Raw genomic sequence first — 20,511 nt, 5'->3', positions numbered from 1 at the left:
TACTAGAGTATATGTTATTTACTTGCAAAAAAATATATTAGTATGAATTTTTAACACCTAAGTACCAATACAATACTTATAAGTATTGTAAATTTGAAATTTTTGAATAAAATAGTTTCAAACCACTCCTGGCTAATGATAAAAAATGTTGAGGCATAAAGTATTCAAACGGTGAATATGTCTATATACCACTACAAAAATTATGGCTCTCAAAAAATTCTCAATTAGGAATATTATGTATTTGTATACATTTTGTACCTAATCCCTAATACAGGGTTTTCCAACAATAGATGGATAAAACTGGGGACTCATGTGAACTAAACCAAATGTTTTCCAGATTGGCCTATTCTCAATTCAATACACTGAAACAAATTGTTTACAAAATAAAAAATGACATGAAAAGACCTACCAGATGTTGATGATGAGGGTTAATTTGATTAGAGTTTCCATGATGGATATCCATCAGAATCGTCAACAAACAAGCCATCCGCTGAGGAAATGACCCCATCCTTACTCTCATCCAACTCACTTCTAAGAAGTCTATCAAGTTCAATAGAATGTATATCATCATCAAAACACACTCATTGTTATTCAAATAAGTCAAATGAAACACAGCGTAAATAACGCTATTTACAAAGTAAACACATCCTAGCAACTGTCTGTTTACTCCCGAGACTGGCGTGTAGTCTGACCTGGGGGGAAGCAGATGGGCAACACTGATATGTAAGCAGACATAGAATAAACAAACGAAAAGTCATTTACAAAACCATTGTAATTTTTAGTTTAGTAATCTATTCAGACTTTATTCAAAAAAATTCGAATTTTAGAACACTGAATACATGAAAAACATTTATTACGAAACTTCTGATATATTGGAAGTTGGTCTCCAATGGGTTAAGCTTCCACCGATTGGTAGCTAAGTGCTATCAGAGTAAATTTCTGTAAAAGTATATTCTTGCTGTAATATTAAATATGTCAAAACAGTCCTTCAAATTATATACATGATACTAAATGATATGGTAGTGTTTACCTGCTTAATTTAATGTTTTACGCCAGAATTTTAATTATTATTTACATTTATTTCACATATAACTACATTTTACTATGTACATTTTGAATTTAATCATAGCTGCTACAAATATTTTCTTATAATAAAACACAAGAATCCTTTGATAAAAACTCATTGATGGATAATATGAATAGTTAACAGACATTTACCATCACATATAAAAGAAAAAACTTTTGATGTGTCCATAGGGTCAAGCATGCACATGAATGAACAAATCAATGAAAACAGAAATGAACACACCAAAGCTATACCTGAATGTCAAAAAATTGACCCTATACCTGATGGCTAATACCCCAGCATTAAGGACAGGAACAAAACAAACAAGACAAAACTACACAGCACAGACACACTGTAGCAGCATATGACAGCAGGTAAGTTGGAAATTTCTGTGCTACCAGGTAACAGGCTAGAAACATTCAGCCTTGTTTTTGTTTTGGATCTCAGGACCATCGTGTGGATACAAACATTTTATTGGCTGATCTATTCTTTATTGTTTACACATAACAATGGCAAATTATTGACATCCTGTTCTATAGTGATCATATAACATCCCACAAGTTGATCCCACAAGGCTCAGTATTGGGCCCCCTATTTGCAAAATTTGTTTATGTGCAGATGACACTAACATGATAGTGACGGGAAAATCTCCAGGTGATATTGAGATTTCAGCTTATATCAACTTAGCAGTTATCAAAGAATTCTTAAATAATCATAATCTATTATTGAATTCAAGTAAATCAAACTGTATAACATTTTCCACAAAACAAAATAGAAAAAAACTTGAACCATTAATTATAGTAGGCAATGATATTATAGCACAAGAAAACTATACCAAATTTCTAGGTCTAACTATAGATGAAAACTTATCTTGGAATAAACATTTTCAGAATGTTTTAAACCAAATAATCTGGAATTTATGCCTTGCATCATATGTCAAAGCTATGTGACTTAAATGCTTTGTGAAAAATGTATTATGCATTAATCCATTCACATCTAGCATATGGGATTAGCATATATGGTGCAACATCAAAGCAAAATTTAGATACAATATTTAAAAAGCAAAAGAAAGCAATTAGCATTATATTAAAGCTACAGAGACACGATTCAGTAAAACATTTATTCTGTGAGCTTAAAATCCCAACCATATATGACAGAAGTAATAAAATTCGTAGAAAGAAATTCTGCAAAATCTCCAACAGCTCGGCATGACTATAATACATGTAACAAAATCATCACTGACAAACACAATTTGACATTTTATGAAATGAAAACTGATTATATGGGAAAAAGATTTCTAAATTATTTACCTGAGAAATTAAAAAAAAACTAATTTAACAAATTTAAAAAAAATTAGGAGTACCTTACAAAGAAAGCACTTTACTCATTAATTAATTGGTAGATGAGGCCAGAAAATAATTGAGGCAGTAGTTTAAATGCAATCAAAGTATTGAACATGTAAATATTAGTTTATCTATATTGCCTGAAAAAGGGAACAAAAAATTTACTGCAGGCACAAGACCTGCATTTAGATGTAAATGGTGCTACATTTAGCCAGCAGAGTTTAATCACTATAACATAAATACTCGGCATGTAACACTATTAGTTGTTTAACAACATTTTACTTTAAGAAACTATCTTGTAAAAATCATTAAAACAATATTGGCCAAAACTAAAAGACTGGGCTGGTGTACCACATAAATAACACAATGAAAATTCTTACGAAAAGCATACAAGAACAAAAATAGATTGATCTGATCATAATGAAATAGAATACCTGTGAAGACAGTGCTGAGAAATCTGGAGTAACTGCTCTCACCACTTGGGGCTGAAAAAAAAGAAAAGTTGAACAAAAATCTATCTAGTAACAAATATTCTACAAAAAACTAAGATAGACTCTGTTTTAGCTAACATCTATATTCTGAATGAGGAACAAAATTATTTTATGACTGAAACCCAATTCATGATTAATAATGTGTTATTTACAGCAGATAAAAGCTAAAACAATTCAAGTAGGTATTAAAGTTGTTACCTGAGTTTCTAGCTGAGTTTTCTGCGGTTGGGGAACAACAACCGGTTCTTCTATCGCAGGTTGCACAACTGGCTGCAACATGCACACACTCACGCTTAGCAACAAGTGGTTTTCCTTGTTTTCTTTTGTACTTTAAATTATTCACAAAATTGATTAATAAAAATCACAGGACAAATATTAATAAATTTGTTTAATGGTAAGGCTACTTAAAGTTTAAATATGCATTAATAATTATATTAATGCAATACACATTAAAGTTAACAGTAATTAATTGTTTAGAAGTCAAGTCGAATATTTCCAAATAGACCTATACAATTTTAAAAAATTGCCATAAATAAAGGTTAACACCACCTTTAGAATACAGTATTTATCAAAACAAAATATTAGTGCAGTACAACACTGTTTATCCAGATAAATTGGGAGCAGAAGTGATATGGATAAACAAAAATCCAGATGAACTCATATAAACACAACATATTACATTTATAATGAAACATTTGTTTGTCACAAATATAACAGTAGAAGGGAATCAATTTAATTTTTCACTGTACAGAAATTATTATATAGAAAAAAAAAAAATAATAATAATTTCTTTTTACTTTTTCGTAAAAAACTTCAACATCTTTGTTAAACTTCATACACTCCTTCCAGAAAGTATAATTAATTATGAAGATGTTCCAAGGGCATTATTTCTTCCGTAAAAGTGTCAGACTGTTGCTTAAAATAAACTATCAGCCTGTCTAGCTGTGCCGTGGCATCAGAATGAGTTATGACATCTTCTGGTTCTTAATTTTCATAATCGTTTGAAATTCCCTCTATTACCACTAAAGAATAAGCTGCTGATAAAATTTCTATATTTATATTATTGTCGGTCTAAAGGTAATCATTTCAATCTTCCAAATTTACAATTATCCTCTTGTTGTAATTTTTGTGTTAATTTATTCCAATATATTACGCATTATTATAAATAATAATAATCTCAAAATAAAAACAAATTAAGCAGAGATTTAAGCATTATTATTAATAATAATAAAGTCAAAATAAAATAAGATTAAGTAGAGATTTTACAACAAAAACGGTTTAACTTAAAACATTAGACTCCCTCCACTTCGTACAACTGGTCTGGATAACCCTGACTCCAACATAAATGAGGCTGTACTGTATTTTATGTTATTAGTGGTGATTAATATATTTTTTATATCATCTAATCAAATTACATAATACAAAACATTAAAAAATTACTTCTATATCAGGTAAACATGCATAAAACAGAATATAAATCTTTTCAACCTGTTAAAAGTACAAAATAATCACCCGAAACTGATCAAATATTCTTACTTAAAATACACTTTAAACAGCAAATAAAACCAAACAGTAAGTTAAATTAATAAGTTACTAAAAGAAAAAAATTTTATTATACCGGTATAGGTAAAAAGGATGTACTTATGTGATAAATAACCCACATAAAGTCAAATTAACCATCTGGACAAGCAATCACTTATTAAAAATCAATTAAAAGGAAAAATCAACATGTCCAGAGAAAGATATACAGCGTTTTGGGAACTTTATATATTTTATGTTTAAAAATGTACTCAAAATAATTTGAGCCCAGACTATCACACCATGTCGACATAGTATTGATAGTTTTATCCATAATCGAACAACTTTATAATATATTATTGACCCAATAGATCCTTTTTAATATCGTGTTTGTTTGTCAGTTTATTTTTGGGATCTCTTGTTCAAGGAAGACTATTGTTACATTTTTTTGGGTCCTTCGATACTTATTTCATTTTTTTTATGGAAAGAATGATTACCTGAGTGTCAGCCTTCTGGACATAATTTGACGGGAATATTCCAGCTCTGTCTGCTATCACTCCTGTCCACCACTCTCCTTCCTTCTTGATCACTAAAACCACCTCTCCCTGGCTGAAACTGAGATCCCCGGTCTCGCCCGACATGTACGGGTACAGCGCCACATAATACTCTGTCAACATTACAAATATATACAGTTCTTTAATTAGGACTAGCCACAATTTTCTTATGATGTTTAATTGCTAGTGTTGACAGACTGGTAAACATCCAACATCCTCCTCTACCTACCTTGCTGGTCGGGGGGCAATGTTCCTGTGTCAACTGTGTTGTTGATGTTGACATTATCTGTCGAAAGTTTGACATAAGTCTTGGGAAACCAGCCTTCTTGTCCATTGTTTTCCCCATACCACCAGATATCCTGTGGAATTCAAAACTAATCATAATAAACTGTGAGTAATTTCTCTAATCAATTAACATGTGTCAATTAATATAAGTTATGTAATTAATGACTAGAAGTCATAATAAACAAGATAATATATTCCTGCAACTTGCAAATAGTTTAATTTATAAAGATTATCCACTTTTTCTTTAAATGTTACAGGTAACCTTCAACAGTTTTAGAGCATTTGATATATTTCTTTCATTCTCAAAAAAGAAAAAATTTCATAATCCAATACAGCCGAAACTTTAAAGCATGAACCTGAAGGGAATGGGGATATTTCAAATATTTTGAGCAAACAAGGATCAAAATAACTTCCTAAACGGTTTGGTTTTTGTACATAATATTATTTGTTTTACTCAATTTGTTTGCTGTTTTTTACAGGGACAAGTTTTTAGAGTTTAGATATAAACTTTTTATGCACAACATTTATTTTCAGTGACTTTAAAATTTTGTATGTTGTTCACTAAGTCATTTTCACTATCAGTGTCTGTACCATCATCACACAAACTAAACCAATTGTCTATTTTTGCATAGGATATTTCCAGATGGTACAATAAACACAAAATATAAAACCATAAAATACTCCAGAAAATGCAACAACAATGCCTGCACTGTGCGACCACAGCGAATTCATAAAGGTGCAAAAACTCATGACAGATTACCAAGGAAGTTCTGACATTTAGCCCAAGACCTCAGAACTACATGTGCAACATGTGTTGTGTTGTCATACGAATGCTTCTTGCACAGTATTATGACAAACAACAGAATAAAACAGGGACAATATAAAAATGCTTAATTACGTCCGTAGCGAAGTTTTACAAAATGCAATGAACTTAATATCACATCAAAAACCATGAAGTCATGAAGTAGTTGAGACTGAAAATCATCGACTTAGGATAGAGTGCCAAGAAGGTTAATGAACTTGTTTAGATTGTATTGCTAGGCAGTGAGCTTATGTAATTATTCCTTTAACTGAACATCTCATATATATTTTATATATATAAATTACCTTGAACAAGTTTATTTCTCACATTATTTCAAGTTCAAAGTAAACAACCTTTTACTAAATACTGGAAAAAATTCTGACTTTCATGTTTTATCCTCATTGTAGCAATAGAATTTTCTTATGAGCTAACACAGATTATACTATCACATCTGAAGATAACATGTTTATTTTTTATAAAATAAGCTCAGAAATATATACACTTGATAAGTTATAATATTGAACTTAACTAAAACCTTATACAACTAAATTTGTTTGTCTGTGATTGCTATTTTATTTTTATATTCAGTGGATAACTACAAGGTAGGAGTACACTAAACTGTATGCCACTTAACAGGTTCATTTTACTCTTGACATGTCCAGCAGACAGACAAGACATTATAGAGAAAGCTTTTCCAGTCCCTTGAATGACGAGCTTCACTAATGCTCAGCCAATTAATTAATATATTATTTGTAGATAGATATAACTTATTATTTAACATTCAAATAATTATACACAACACAATTTAATGCAGAAAATATTACTTGATGTCTATATATTGGCTTTTTTTAAATGTATTTAACCTAATATTAAAATGGTCTTTCTTAATCCAGAACGCTGCTGTTACCTGATTCTCAGTGACCCGAATGATATCACCTTTGCCGAAGGGTAGTTGACCTGGCAGTGAGGCTGGAAAAGGATACAGGGCCACCACTGTAAGGTCGGCAGGAGTTCCCAAACCCAGGACCAGGGAAGGCATGACTGGTACGACTGGTACAGGCTCGGCCATAGCTGCTTCTACCACTGCCGACCCATTATCTGATACATTCTCTGGCACTTCTGCTATCTCCCTACAAAGCACCATTACAACAATTAACAACGGGCGGCCTAAGATAATCACACATAAATTAAATTACTTTGATCATTTGAGAGGTAAAGAACTTTTCTTGTATAGGGTGGGGCACAGGAAATGCATGTTTTTCACTATTAAATGACACAGTTTGATAAAATAATAAAAAACAAGCATAAAGTCCTGGGAAAATTTGTCAAACCACTTGCATGGATGCTCTCGCAGTGTAAGCTGTGGCACAGTCCTGCTTAAACACTATTTCTCTCATGTTCACTTGACACCTTTCAAGTTCTGGACGAAGAAAGTTGTTTAACATTTAACGTAACATGCTGATGTCACAGTAAATGCAGTTCTTTCCTCTTCAAAAAAATACAGTCCAAAAATCCCCATCTTTGAAATGCAGCACCACACTGTTATTTTTATACTGTGAAGAGGTGTTTGATGTGATTCATGTGGGTTCTCCAGCACACAATACTGATAATTTTGAACATTGACGTAAATATGACATGTGCTACATCACTCATAAAGACTGTAGTATCTGCATCTTCCATAAAAATTTCGTCCATTACGCAACAAAACTCTCTTTACTGCACAAAATCTTCTTTCACTAAGCTGCTGATCATTATCTTCTACGGGTGAAACTTAAGATCATCATGTGAGATGTGGTGAAGCGATCGACGTGACATACCCAACGCTCAGCCTGTTGTCTAGCCGATCGTTTCAGACCACCAAGAACTGCTGTTCTCACTCGGTCTCCGGTTCTATTTTCCGGAGTACAAACAGAATGGGGAAGACCAGGTGGTTTCTTTTTCATCACAGATCCAGTACTTCTAAAAGCTGTACTGTCTAGGGTCAATTACTTCTCGTCATCAAGTAATAGCAATTAAAAATCATGCATTTTTTCAGCACCACCCTATGTGTTTCACATTAAGTTACATGTATCTTAGTTAGCATACGACTTGTTTAGTAGAAAACAAGATGAAGAGTTTCTACTTAATAAACACTTCACCAAATTCTTTGCATTTATTTCTGTTTATTTATAAATTATTTTCTTTTTGTAATAAACAATGAAAACACACGAACCACCCAAACTTTGACTATAACCAACTAAGATCACTGACTAGCCTTTAGTTGAAATATATTTATAGTTTGACATAAGTTTGAAGTAGAAAACAGAAGTAACTTCTAAGTCAGTTTGCCAGTTGCAAAAGTCCAAATATAATGTTTATACAACACTGACTAGACTCACTCAAGTTGCGTTTTCTGTACAGTGTCTGCCTCAGGGTAGAGAGAGACACCAGTGTCCAGATCTATACACTCCACATAGGCTTCAGGGAACCAGCCCGAAGCTCCTCGTAATTCCCCGGCCAGCCAGCCTGGCTCTGCATTCTGGGTCAATGATACCTGTTAAAATTCCAAGGCTTTAGTCAGTCAATAGACATGACAGACTTTGTACCATATAATGTTTTTATTATATCCTTTATGCATGAAACACACCACTCATACCCATAGGCTATAGGATTTACCCTCTTGCAGCCAAAGTAATTAATGAAACAAATCGTATGCTTGAACTTTCAATTTAACACCTCTGGACTGATGACGGCTCTCCTCAGTGAGTACAATGTATCTCAAGAATAGCGGTTTTTTCTATGTTTTAACACAGTGTGAATTGGAAAACTTAAGATAACATATTAATACTTTAACAAAAAAAATTATTTATCCACCTTCAAGTTTAGGTTTGAAGCTGGCAAAGGCTAGAAAGAACCGCAGCGTTTTTTTCATTCTTAAATATTATACAGATTTTAAAAATTTGGTTACAAGAATAATACATGCATATACAGTATTACAGTATAATACAACTTTAATTGGACATACATACTAAAATCTATTTATGAAGTAAAAAATATTACTTCAAAAGAATTGGGTTAAAAATGTATATGAATAATATTTAAGTTATTGTATTACTACTACTAAGTTGTACAACCCCAATATTTTTAACACATCAACAGTCATACTGTATATTTAAGTGGAATGGATTTTCAGTTATTATTTATAACATATTTGTTGTACTACACCTAAAATAAAAAAACTTAATGGAAAAAATAACATTTTTAGTCTCACACTAATTAAAGCAATATATGTTGGATAGCATAGTATTTATCACTAGATAGAAACATCCGACTAACCATAATAATATCACCAGGTTGAAAGGAAAGTTCATCTCCATTCCGAGCAACGAATTCGTATAAAGCTCTATACCTCTTGTAGCCATCTGGAAAAAAGAATAGTTTGAAAATTTTATAAAATACGGAATCTTATATCAATATTGAAATTGTTTTTAAAAACCAGTATAGGAAAGAAAGCCAAAAAATAACTTAATTCAATATTTTCCTGTTTTTAAAAATTTACTATGACTAAAAGTTTTGTCCAGAATGTAACATATGTTAGAGACTAGCTCAGCAGTGGGGTCGACAGCCTCTATCTTGGGGTAGAAATCTTCCTACATTCAGAGTATTCTTTGAGCTGTGGTAGAGAGCACTCTGAATCTCTACTATTCTTCTCACTGAGACTAGTTGAAATTTGCTTTTGAAAATCCCACCACTTGTTAAATGTATAGAGTGATTAGTTTTTATTGGTAAAATACTTCAACTGACTTAAATTCATCATTAATTTTGTGGCTTCTATAGGAATGAATTAATGAATGAAAGCAGATTAAAGCATTGGTGTATTGGATGATGAGTAAAAATGGCTTAACCAATGTTGACGATGAAGATTGCAGTGGTCATCCTAGCGTGGTTACTGAAAGGCTTGTTAATGTTTCGATTCTCCCTCACTTGCAACTGTATTGATAATGGATTTTTCACTAAAGATACTTGGATCTGTTTAAAGTTTGGAGGATACTTCACTTATACACATCAATGGTTTGATTAAGAATAGTTGTACGAGTAACCTTAAACACTGAACATGTATAAATTAAACATTAATATTTCTCCAGTATCAGTTGATGTTGTTCAGTAAGCAATCAAGAACATAAACATTCGTTCAACCTGTCAGGTTTATGTTATTAATGCTCTTATTATAAAAGTTGTATCTGATGTCTTTGTTCTTATGCTTAAGTCATTGTTTAACACTTAGAGTGCTAATCCCGTAATTTTACGGAACGGCGAAACTTCCGAAGAATGCTAATCCCGTAGTTTTACGTGGTTGTCATTTCAATTGGTATTATATTACATTGTCCGTATTTAAACGGGTTTTGCCTACTCTACAATGCTATTTGGGTTTTTAGTAACACAATTCACCGCTAGAAAGCGTCAGATGTATTGAATGAGCTTGATGACAAAGCAACTTCGGTCGCTTTGTTTACGTGCTGCTGACGTGACGTTCGTTGCAGCCGGCAGTCGATGTCGTAATCATGGCTTCTCGCAGCTTGAACGACGTTGCGATCAGTGATGTATTAGATGAAGATAGTTTTATTAGTGTTGATAGTATTTTTGACGATTCTGACATTGATCCTGATTTCATGGAAGAAGATGAGACACATATTTCAGGTAAGAATAAGTCTATTTATCACATAAACATCAGACTAAAAGTTTGGTTATGTTATTCTTTTCGTGAATCAAACTATAATTCATATTATAATAAATTAACTTTATTCCACTAATATTCTATTCATATGAATAAAATGAAAATATTTTCATATTTTACATAGTATATTATTATGTTACAGATGCTGAACACGGTACTGACGGCGAAAGTAATGCCGACGCATCAATATGTCGGCATAGTTTTTTTGTCAAAAAACTACAAAATATAAAAATATGATTTGTATTATTCAAAGGATAGTTTATATTTGTAAATGGGTCATTGTAAATAATTGTATATATGCTTAGTTTAGTTTGTTAGGTAAAAAAACTGTCTAAAAAAATAATTTTGTTTTAAAAAAATATGTTTTTCAAAAACATTTTTTATGTGTAGTTTTTGAAAATAACACCAACAATCTCACGTTAAAAGAAAGACGAAAGTAAGCTGAATTAAGGCATGTAAGTATTTTTGCTTATATACCTTAAATACTTTTTTTTTAATAAATTTTTGAAAGCCACCAAAAACGCCCAGCATTCTACAGAGTTACATGTTATTTCGGGCCAGCACTCAAAGTGTTAAGTAGAGTAGATAGGAGGATAGTTTTTCCATCTCGAAAAATGTGAAAATGTTCAAATTAATTAAAAACATAGAGCTTCTGAATCCTCTCTAATTTACATAAATTTATGCTGTGAATGCTGTACCAAAGATTGCATATGCAATTTCCATTACTGCAAAATTCAATAATAGGTCAACATATAATATCTATGACTAACACTATCTCTTAAACACTTCTAACAGTTGGCTTATTCTGAATGCATACATAAACTAAGCATTGTATATGAAAAACGATATTCAGAATCAAATAAGAACAGAACAAAGTCCTGTCAAAGATCACTTTATTAATGATGGTGAGACTGATTGCAAAACAACTTCAAAAAATATTTGTGCTTTAAACAAATATATCGGACTAAAAAGTTAACTAAAGAAAGATAGAGATTTTGAGGTCCAGAGTTTTATCCCTATAATGGCTTTAATTCTTTCCAGTCTGAATACGAACTCATTCCCAGTGTTCTGGCAACACATATTCTCTTTTCTTGTGTACTATTCAGAAGATTGTTAATGATTTTTCAACTTGTTGAGGGATCTCACAAAACTGATTATTCACTAATTGTCAGGAAAAGGTCAAGAAATTGTATATTTTCAAATATTATATATAAAATAAACCTACCAGTTTGGGTTGTGAAATTATCTTCAGGCCAGGCGGATGTGGCAGTGTTCCAAGCATCGTCTCCCCATCCAGAGATTTCTTTAGCTTTGCTGCCCTTCATTTCTAGAACCTGTAAAATTAAAGTTTCATAAATATTAATTTAATACTGTACTGGTAAAAGTAATTTTACAAAAAAACCTGACCATTGCATTTTTATTATAGATCCTTAAATTTTCAAAAATATGATTTTATTAAAAATGATTTAAATGTATTAAAATGGCCATAAACGCAAAATAATTCAACTAAATAAATATATATTTTAAAACTATAATCAGTGATTTTTGTTATAATGTATTTAAAATTACCAAAGTGTTATTATCCAACGGAGTTTGGTTTTCACAGTACCACTGGATAAAAGAAATTAAGTACTCTTCTAAGTTTTCTGGGGGGAGTCTTTCTATAGTAGATGGTCTTTTGTATATGGGTATTGTTTGGAATGTACAATCTTCAACTGATAATGAATTTTGTACACTACCCTTTATTCTTGAACTGCCATTAAACACTTCACCAATTATATCCATAGCTACATCATTATCAGTTTCATTCAAATGTTCATTACTAATTTCAACAACTCTCACTTTATCATTTACATCCTCACTTTCACTCAAATTTATTTCAACTTTGTTTCTCTTTAAGTACTGCTGAAGCTTCCAAGATTGCTCTATCTGTTGTTGTTCTTCATAAAATTGATTTTCCTTCATATGAGTCACCAAAATGTGCTCCACTTTTACTTTCAAACAATCCAAATCCATTTTCACTTGCATTAGAAGCTCCTTTAATTCTTGCACAGAATTGTTCAGGGAATGAATATATTTCCACACATCTTTGATTTCAAAAAGATTTTCTTTATCGCCATTGATAACTTCATGTTTTAAAACATTCAAATTAGAAGATAAAACTTCTTCGTCATTGGTATTGTCATGACTTGATTCATTTGAAAAATGATGCTCTTTTAAATCTTCACAAATTGAAGTATGGGTTGATATTTCATGCATAGTTTCATTATTAATGGTTTCACTAGTTATTAGAAAAGGATCGTACAAAGCAAAGAGCTTATTGTAATCAAAATTACTAAACTCACTTTTAAGAATTTCCTTCCAAACAGAGAAATTGAAGGAATTTAGGTTAAATGATTTTTTATTATCATTTCCATATAATGAAATGGAAGTTTCAGGGTTTTGTTTATCGTCAATTGTAATGTTTGAGTTACTGGATAATGAAAGTTTTGTGGAAACTCCAGGTTTTTCCTCAACCTCAGCTATTGAACCATTTAAGGAGAAAGGTTCTTCGTTTTCAATAGTCTTTACAACATTACCTAACAAAGCTTTAAGTTCTCCACCAACCACAATGCTTGCATCATTGGGGGACATATGTTTTTGATTATCGAATGTCTTTAAAATAGTAGGGAGAGAAGTTTCAGGCTTTCCATACATCACAATGCTTAAATTATTAGAGGACAAATTTTCTTCTTTTTCCTCACTTTTTAAAATACTTGAGAGAAATGTTTTACGTTTTCCACCAATTAAAGTACTTGAACCACTAGGAAGCATAGATTCTTGATTACTATTACTCACTCCAGAATGTGTACCACAATCTACATTTTTAATATTATTTGAAATACTGAAAATTGGAATATTCATCAAACACTCATCACATTTCCAATTTCTCTTTTGATTCTCATCAAGTTTTCCTGAAGTTTCACCAGTCTCAGGATTAACACAAGAAGTGTGATATAACTGATTGCATGGCCCTTTGCATCTCACTGAGCTCTCAGGGTCAACAATTTCTTCTCCACAGATGAAACAACTGTCGGACATTTCAAAGTGTTATTATCAACTTAGCAACTTGTCTACAGTTTTTTGTAGCAAAAAGGATACTGCTATATACACAAAACAAATGTTTAATTTAATACGAGATGACACAGTAGCAATGGATCACAAGAATATTTTTTAGTTCAATATACTACAATAGTCTCTAGAGATCACATCAAATACTAATAAAACCTCACAAATATAAACAATCGACTACAAAAATTGCTTTCTAAACTGACAGCATTGCACATTACCGTTTGATAAAGTCAGTGGAAATCCAAACAGTATCTTTACTTATCTGAACCCACTATCTTTCAAGATAACAGTATGCTGTCACCTTTTCAAGGCAGTCCCCAAGTCTTGAATATTCGATGAAATAAATTAAAACCATCATAAAAATTAAAGTCTGTAGATTGGCCTAGAACCAAACAATCATAACTCTTTTATTGATTGTCCTTCCACTAGATAGGCAGCCTATGAGGAATAGTACACAAATTAATATATAATTGTAAGCATAGATTGTAGCATGTATTTAGAGAAGAATATGTTAAAGGTTTTGATACAAAATTTTCCACATGATTACTGAAGGGTCAATACATAGTTAATGAATTGATCAAAGACTGATTATTTATTAATTTTTACCTTGTATTTTAAGAAAGGCTTGAAGCAATTATAGAAGATGAGTTATTTTTATTATACAAAGGCTACAAATATATTAATCAATAAAATACATATTTATTATTTATAGCTCTGCACAATATCCTGAGAACAAACTGGCTTATAGACTTGAACATTTTCATGAAGCTTAATTTCTATATAATCAACATCAAGTTCGCTAAAGGTGCATGCCACTTTATACCACAACATTTAAAATTTGATCAATCTAAATAAGAACAATACCAGAAGAGTCTAATTGATTACAATTCAAAGCAAAAGTCCTAGGGTAGTAAGTAGTGCAATCTAAAAATGTCTGCATCAAATTCAAAAAATGTCTGCCACAAAATTCTCATTTGGATATAAGATCTTTTCTATCGTCAGGTTAAAGATATGATCAAACAAGAATATAAATGCAGAACTACAAAGCTGTAAGTTGTGACATCATTATTAGTTTATATTTAAAAAAAAAATATATATATATATATGTGTACATGTGTGTAGGCATTGAAGGTTATATGAAGAGAGACTAAGAAAACAAGTTTACAAATGTGTCCTCAGTTTTATGAAATATTAGGTAGTGATAAATAACATTAAAACTTTAACTGTAATTAAACTACATCCAGCTTATCCTTGCTCCTTTAATTACCACCTTTTACTACACTTGCAAGAGAACTATTATTACATTAAATTTGCATTTATAGATACATTACCTTATTCCTTTTTTCATTGTAGGTGCCATACAAATCTTCACAGTCTTTAATAAGAGTAACCAGCTGCTGCTTCATTTCACCCAATTGTGAATTATTGTTCTCTATGTCTTCCATTTTCACTTCAATCTAGGGAAAGAATAACAGATTATATTTCATATAAATTAAATCAAACTAAGGTTACATCTTAATATTAGCATTACACTTTCTTCACAAAATCCATACAGATGAGAGATAATGGATCTACTAGTGATGACCACTTATCCCAGTTGTTGCCAAAATGTTATCATAATTAATATAATGAATGGTTCGCGCTCTCATAGTTTACATTTGACTTCAGACGATACCCAAGAATAGAATCATATCACCAAAATAACTATGCATTTAATTTGATAACTAACCAACCATACTAACACTACTATAGTATGAGACACATCATTACAAGTCTGGTCGTTTGGGCAGTTATCGCACCCCACTTTACCCCTGACCTTGCGATGTTACTAAATTGTCATATCAGCTGATTCTCGATATGAGGCGATGCAACAATGTCTTGCTACGTTCCGGTTGTTTACATCCATTTTGTTCTTCAGAGGTTTATTATTCTGCTTATTTTTATTGTATTATTACTTTTTGCTCACGTTCTGTGTCGTATTGTTAACATGTGTTAATTTAAATCGGAAGATGGATGAGAGGTAAAGATAAGCAATAATGATTGTTCGAGTGTTGAATTCAATCGATTATCGCCAATCAGACATCAAACTGCCCTTCATGACAAGAAACCCTCAAAAATGGGAGCACGACTTTACAATCAGCTCTCAGTGTCCTTCAAACAACTAACTGGAAAGGCGATGAAGAGGAAACTCAATTCGTGGTTATTAAAACATCCTATCTACACTGTTTAAGAATTCACTGAAGAGGTCAGCCAGACTTTACACTAAAACTCGATCAACCATACATGACAATCATGTATTATTACCATTTATATTCTGACGCATAACTGTTCTCAATGTTTATGTTAAAAAACAGATTCTGATTCTGATTACTAGTTATTCTTCCATTACAGCTGGCAACACCGCTTGACAACTCAGGCTTGCATTGAAATGTCTTGTATTATAGCCAAAACAACTAACACCCTGCATTTTGAGAAACCAACATAATAAAGGTTGGGAAAGGCTGAGGTTCAGGTTAAAACTTGTTCTAGAGATTGTTGTTAGCCACTTTAAAAAGGCACAATATAATATGAATAAGTGAATACCAAATCAAGAACAACTCCACTACACAATAGGAGTAAAACTTGAACTAAATATTTATAGAGGCACTTCAATGTCAACAGAATTGTTATGTATCAATGGTGAATTTTTTTTATAATTTACTTGACATAACTGAAGTGACTTTTATAATAATACATAAATCATGTATACTCATTATAAATGTTTCCTTTCTTGCATCATTCAGTTCCATACACAAATAAAACTGGTCCCTAACTGTTAGATTGTTTTTTTGGCAAGTAATTTAAATCAATAACACCTAGTCACTGAGTATGTTCTGTTCTAGGGTTAGTTACACCAATTGATTACAGTAGATATTTTTAATGCCAAATTTCCCAAACCGATTTTAAAATTATCAATGACTTCACCAGAAATTGAACCTGTGACCTCACAAATAATGCCACACAGCCTTACCCCTATACTACAGTGAAAGTTATATTTCGTTGTAACATTCATCATCAATATTCCACAATCACAATACCATCAGATACAACTACAGCCAATCAGTCTCATACAACATTACGACGGTTGGTGTTACACTACTAACCTGCTTTTCCATGTCTTGTAGCTTATCTCGCAGCTGTTTCAAGGTGATCTGTTTATTGTTAAATGCGATTTTGGCATGCTCTTGGCTTGCAGCATCAGCTGCCATGTTTAGCTTGTTCTTGGCCTCCAACCTGGCCTTTTCCTGGCTAACAGCTACAAGCCTTGCATTATGCTCCTTTAGCTTAGCTTTTAGAGCTGAAACAGATTCCATTAGTGTAAAATATGTAGGCAGTCTTTATTGTAACATTTTAACCACACATAACAACTCTTCCCATTGTGACAATCACAAGCACTTCGGCACAGTGAACTGTTTTAAGGACAATGTTGAAACAGTATGGACATCAGAATTTTGGCTAAAACCACTAATGTCTGTATAATGCAGACATTCAAATGACATAAATCTTCATTTTATAACAAAAGTTAAATTTGACAAAATTACATAAATCCACATTATCCTACTGTTTTGTAAATATAGGACACCTAGGCATCGTGTGTTAACTGTTTCTAATGTTCGAAGTGGCAAAATGAAGTGGAATACTAGACAGGCTGATTTGAGTTAAGAAATATTAAAAGAAAAATTATTCTTTGTTGCAGAGCATTTTTGTTGTTGAGATCATAGGTTGATCTTGTAACTGGACAACTGACAGACACCCTTGCTAATTAATTGGATTTTTGAAGATGAGCCATCCCCCACAATGGTCAAGAAACATAGATCAGTAAGTAATATACTGCTTTGTTAAGGAGTATGGGACTGGTGAGTCCTATTAAGCTGGAGTGAATCAAGAATGAAGAATATTTTATTGGCATCTCATATTCTTTCCTTTGCAAAAGTAGCCAGTATCTTCAAACTGATTATGCCATCTAACAATGTTATTATCACTTGGAGAATCACAACCGAACTTTATACAGAACGCTTTGCACAGTTACTACAGATTTTTTCTTTACAAACTGCAGAACACAAAAAGCCTTCAGTTCACAAGTCACCACTTTTGCTACTAGCACTTTCTAATGGATGGCAGAGGAAAAATTGTGTCCGCATGTGCACAGGTAACAACAAACAAAACTGTCTGAGTTACTTTTTGATTTGATATATGAATTTTACATTTTATGTAATACAAAACTACAAAGTGTTAAAACTCTGATCTTTATTTATAAACACTCTGTATTACGAGGGCTGTTTTTTTAAGTAGTCAAAGTCAAAATCTCTTTATTTACAAAATTTCATAGAGAAATGTATTGGCGTCAATAATACAATGTTAAAGTTTAAAATTTACAAAATAAATAAGTTGAATTGAGCAGTCTTGATGTCTAAGATGGTCATGTGTCTTGTAGATATTCTTCCAGCGTGTAGAATGGTCTGGTCACCAGCCATCTATTCAGTGCCATCTTCAGTTTCTTGCCCTTCTGAGCCTTTATCTCGGTTGGCAGCAGGTTGTAGAGCTTGCGTCCCATGTACGATGGCTTCCTCCCTTACAGTGATAGATGGTGTGCTGGCAGGATGTAGTTGTCAGCATGTCGAGTGTTGTACTGGTGTACATCTGTTCCCCGAGGGAGTTCATTCATGTCGGCAAACATAATCACTTCCTGGATGTAGAGGGCCACAACTGTCAAGATGCGAAGATCCTTGAAACCTTCACGACAGCTTTCCTTGGGTCCTAGGCCTTTAAGAGTTCTTATTACTTTCTTCTGTATCAGGAGAAGTCTCTGTAGGTTAGTGACTGTGGTGCCTCCCCATATAGCAATGCTGTACCTCAGATGTGATTCAAAAAGGGCATAATAAGTTGTCTTTGCAGTGATTAAATCACTAATGTGGTAAATTCTTTTGATAACAAAGAGGCTGGTGTTTAGTTTCCTGCAAAGGTTGTCAACATGCTGAGTCCATGAAAGAGTTTCGTCAATTGTTACGCCAAGAAATGTTGCCTTGGGTTGCATGTCAACTTCTGGTAGGGCTGCAATTTCATCTCGTCTTCTACCGAATGCTAGTTGTTTGGTCTTGGTCATATTGACTACTAGGTCATTTGAGTGGCAGTACTGGTATGCCATATTTAGTGCAGTATATGAGTCAATTGCTAGCTCTTCTGCAGAGCTCCCAGTGAGCAGAAGAGTAGTATCGTCGGCGTACATTAAAGTAGAACAGTAGGCATTTAAGAGATGAGGCATGTCATTGGTAAATAAGATAAACAGTACAGGGCCTAGGACTGATCCTTGTGGAACTCCTGTTTTTTAAGTAAGGGCCGTTCTCCCGTACACGGTAGTAGTTCGCGTTCCTGCCGTAACGAGCGTGCATTCCTAGTGAACAACTTCATGTCAGTTGCAGCTCTGTAATGCAACCTGTATGCATTACTGTGGATCTTTAAAATGTTTAAGATTATCGAATCACCCGCCGCGTGTGAGATTCAGTCAGTGATACGATTTTTGACTGCAAGAAACATGTCGGCTGCTGACATTCACCGTCAGCTTTGTGAGGTGTATGGTGCCAAGGCAATGAGTGAAGGTAAAGTGCGGAAATGGGTCAGAGAATTTAAAGATGGCCGCGAAAATGTCCACGATGAAGATCGCTCAGGCCGGCCATCTGTGATCACGGGAGATTTGGTTACTGCAGTTGACGCAAAAATTCATGAGGACCGACGGTTCACAATACCCACTCTCTCTATGGAAGTGTCCAGGTCAGTACTGTACAAAATTGTGTCAGAAAACCTAAACTTTAAAAAATTGTGCTCAAGATGGGTACCCAAACTCCTCACTGAGGATCACAAAAAAAAGAGATTAAGCAGTTCTTTGACTTTCTTGACCCGCTACGACGAGGAAGGAGACGACATGTTGAGTCGAATTGTCACAGGAGATGAAACATGGGTATCCCATATCACTCCTGAATCAAAGCAACAGTCCATGGAATGGCGGCACACAACATCTCCAGTCAAAGTCAAAGCCAAGCAAACGCTGTCGCGGCGCAAAGTTATGGCAACTGTGTTCTGGGACAGGCGCGGTGTTTTGCTAGTGGACTTTATGCCGCGAGGAATGATGATTAACTCAGAAGCCTACTGCGCAACCCTGGCCAGTCTCCGACGCGCCATTCAGAACAAAAGACGCGGCATGCTAACAAAGGGAATTCTGCTCCTTCACAACAATGCAAGGCCTCACACCGCTGCTCGGACACAGGAAATGATCGACTCTTTTGGCTGGGAAGTTTTGAATCATCCGCCATACAGACCCGACCTTGCTCCGAGCGATTTCCACCTTTTTCGGTACTTGAAAAATCATCTTGGCGGGAAGCGCTACAATGACGACGAAGAAGTCAAGACGGCCGTGAACTCCTGGTTGTCAGAGCAGGCGGCAAATTTCTTTGAAGAGGGATTTCAAAACTTAGTTTTAAGATATGATAAGTGCCTTAACAAACAAGGCAACTATGTAGAAAAATAAAAAAGTATGTAGATTCTGAAAATAAATGTATTTTGAAAAAAAGAATTGTTGTTTATTTAAAAAAA

At 33.2% G+C, this 20,511-nt stretch overlaps 1 protein-coding gene across 5 annotated transcripts in view; it reads right to left on the bottom strand.

The window, feature by feature from the left end:
- Positions 1-20,511, bottom strand: part of LOC124359078 (intersectin-1) — a 131,505-nt gene that overhangs the window by 46,631 nt on the left and 64,363 nt on the right. The window contains exons 12-21 of one of the 5 annotated variants that reach the window (XM_046811502.1): positions 17,028-17,221; positions 15,216-15,341; positions 11,999-12,107; positions 9,375-9,460; positions 8,438-8,592; positions 6,967-7,189; positions 5,202-5,331; positions 4,916-5,085; positions 3,099-3,170; positions 2,844-2,894 (exon numbers count right to left, since the gene is read on the bottom strand). In XM_046811502.1, the coding sequence (XP_046667458.1) occupies positions 2,844-2,894; positions 3,099-3,170; positions 4,916-5,085; positions 5,202-5,331; positions 6,967-7,189; positions 8,438-8,592; positions 9,375-9,460; positions 11,999-12,107; positions 15,216-15,341; positions 17,028-17,221 (1,316 nt within the window). Of the gene's footprint in view, positions 1-2,843; positions 2,895-3,098; positions 3,171-4,915; positions 5,086-5,201; positions 5,332-6,966; positions 7,190-8,437; positions 8,593-9,374; positions 9,461-11,998; positions 12,108-12,342; positions 14,446-15,215; positions 15,342-17,027; positions 17,222-20,511 lie in introns of those variants that run through there. The other 4 variants (XM_046811498.1, XM_046811501.1, XM_046811499.1 and 1 more) reach the window with 4 other exon arrangements.

Source organism: Homalodisca vitripennis, chromosome 4 (genome assembly GCF_021130785.1).
Source record: "Homalodisca vitripennis isolate AUS2020 chromosome 4, UT_GWSS_2.1, whole genome shotgun sequence".
Classification (NCBI taxonomy): Eukaryota; Metazoa; Arthropoda; class Insecta; order Hemiptera; family Cicadellidae; genus Homalodisca; species Homalodisca vitripennis.
This window is presented reverse-complemented; position numbering and strand designations above follow the sequence as displayed.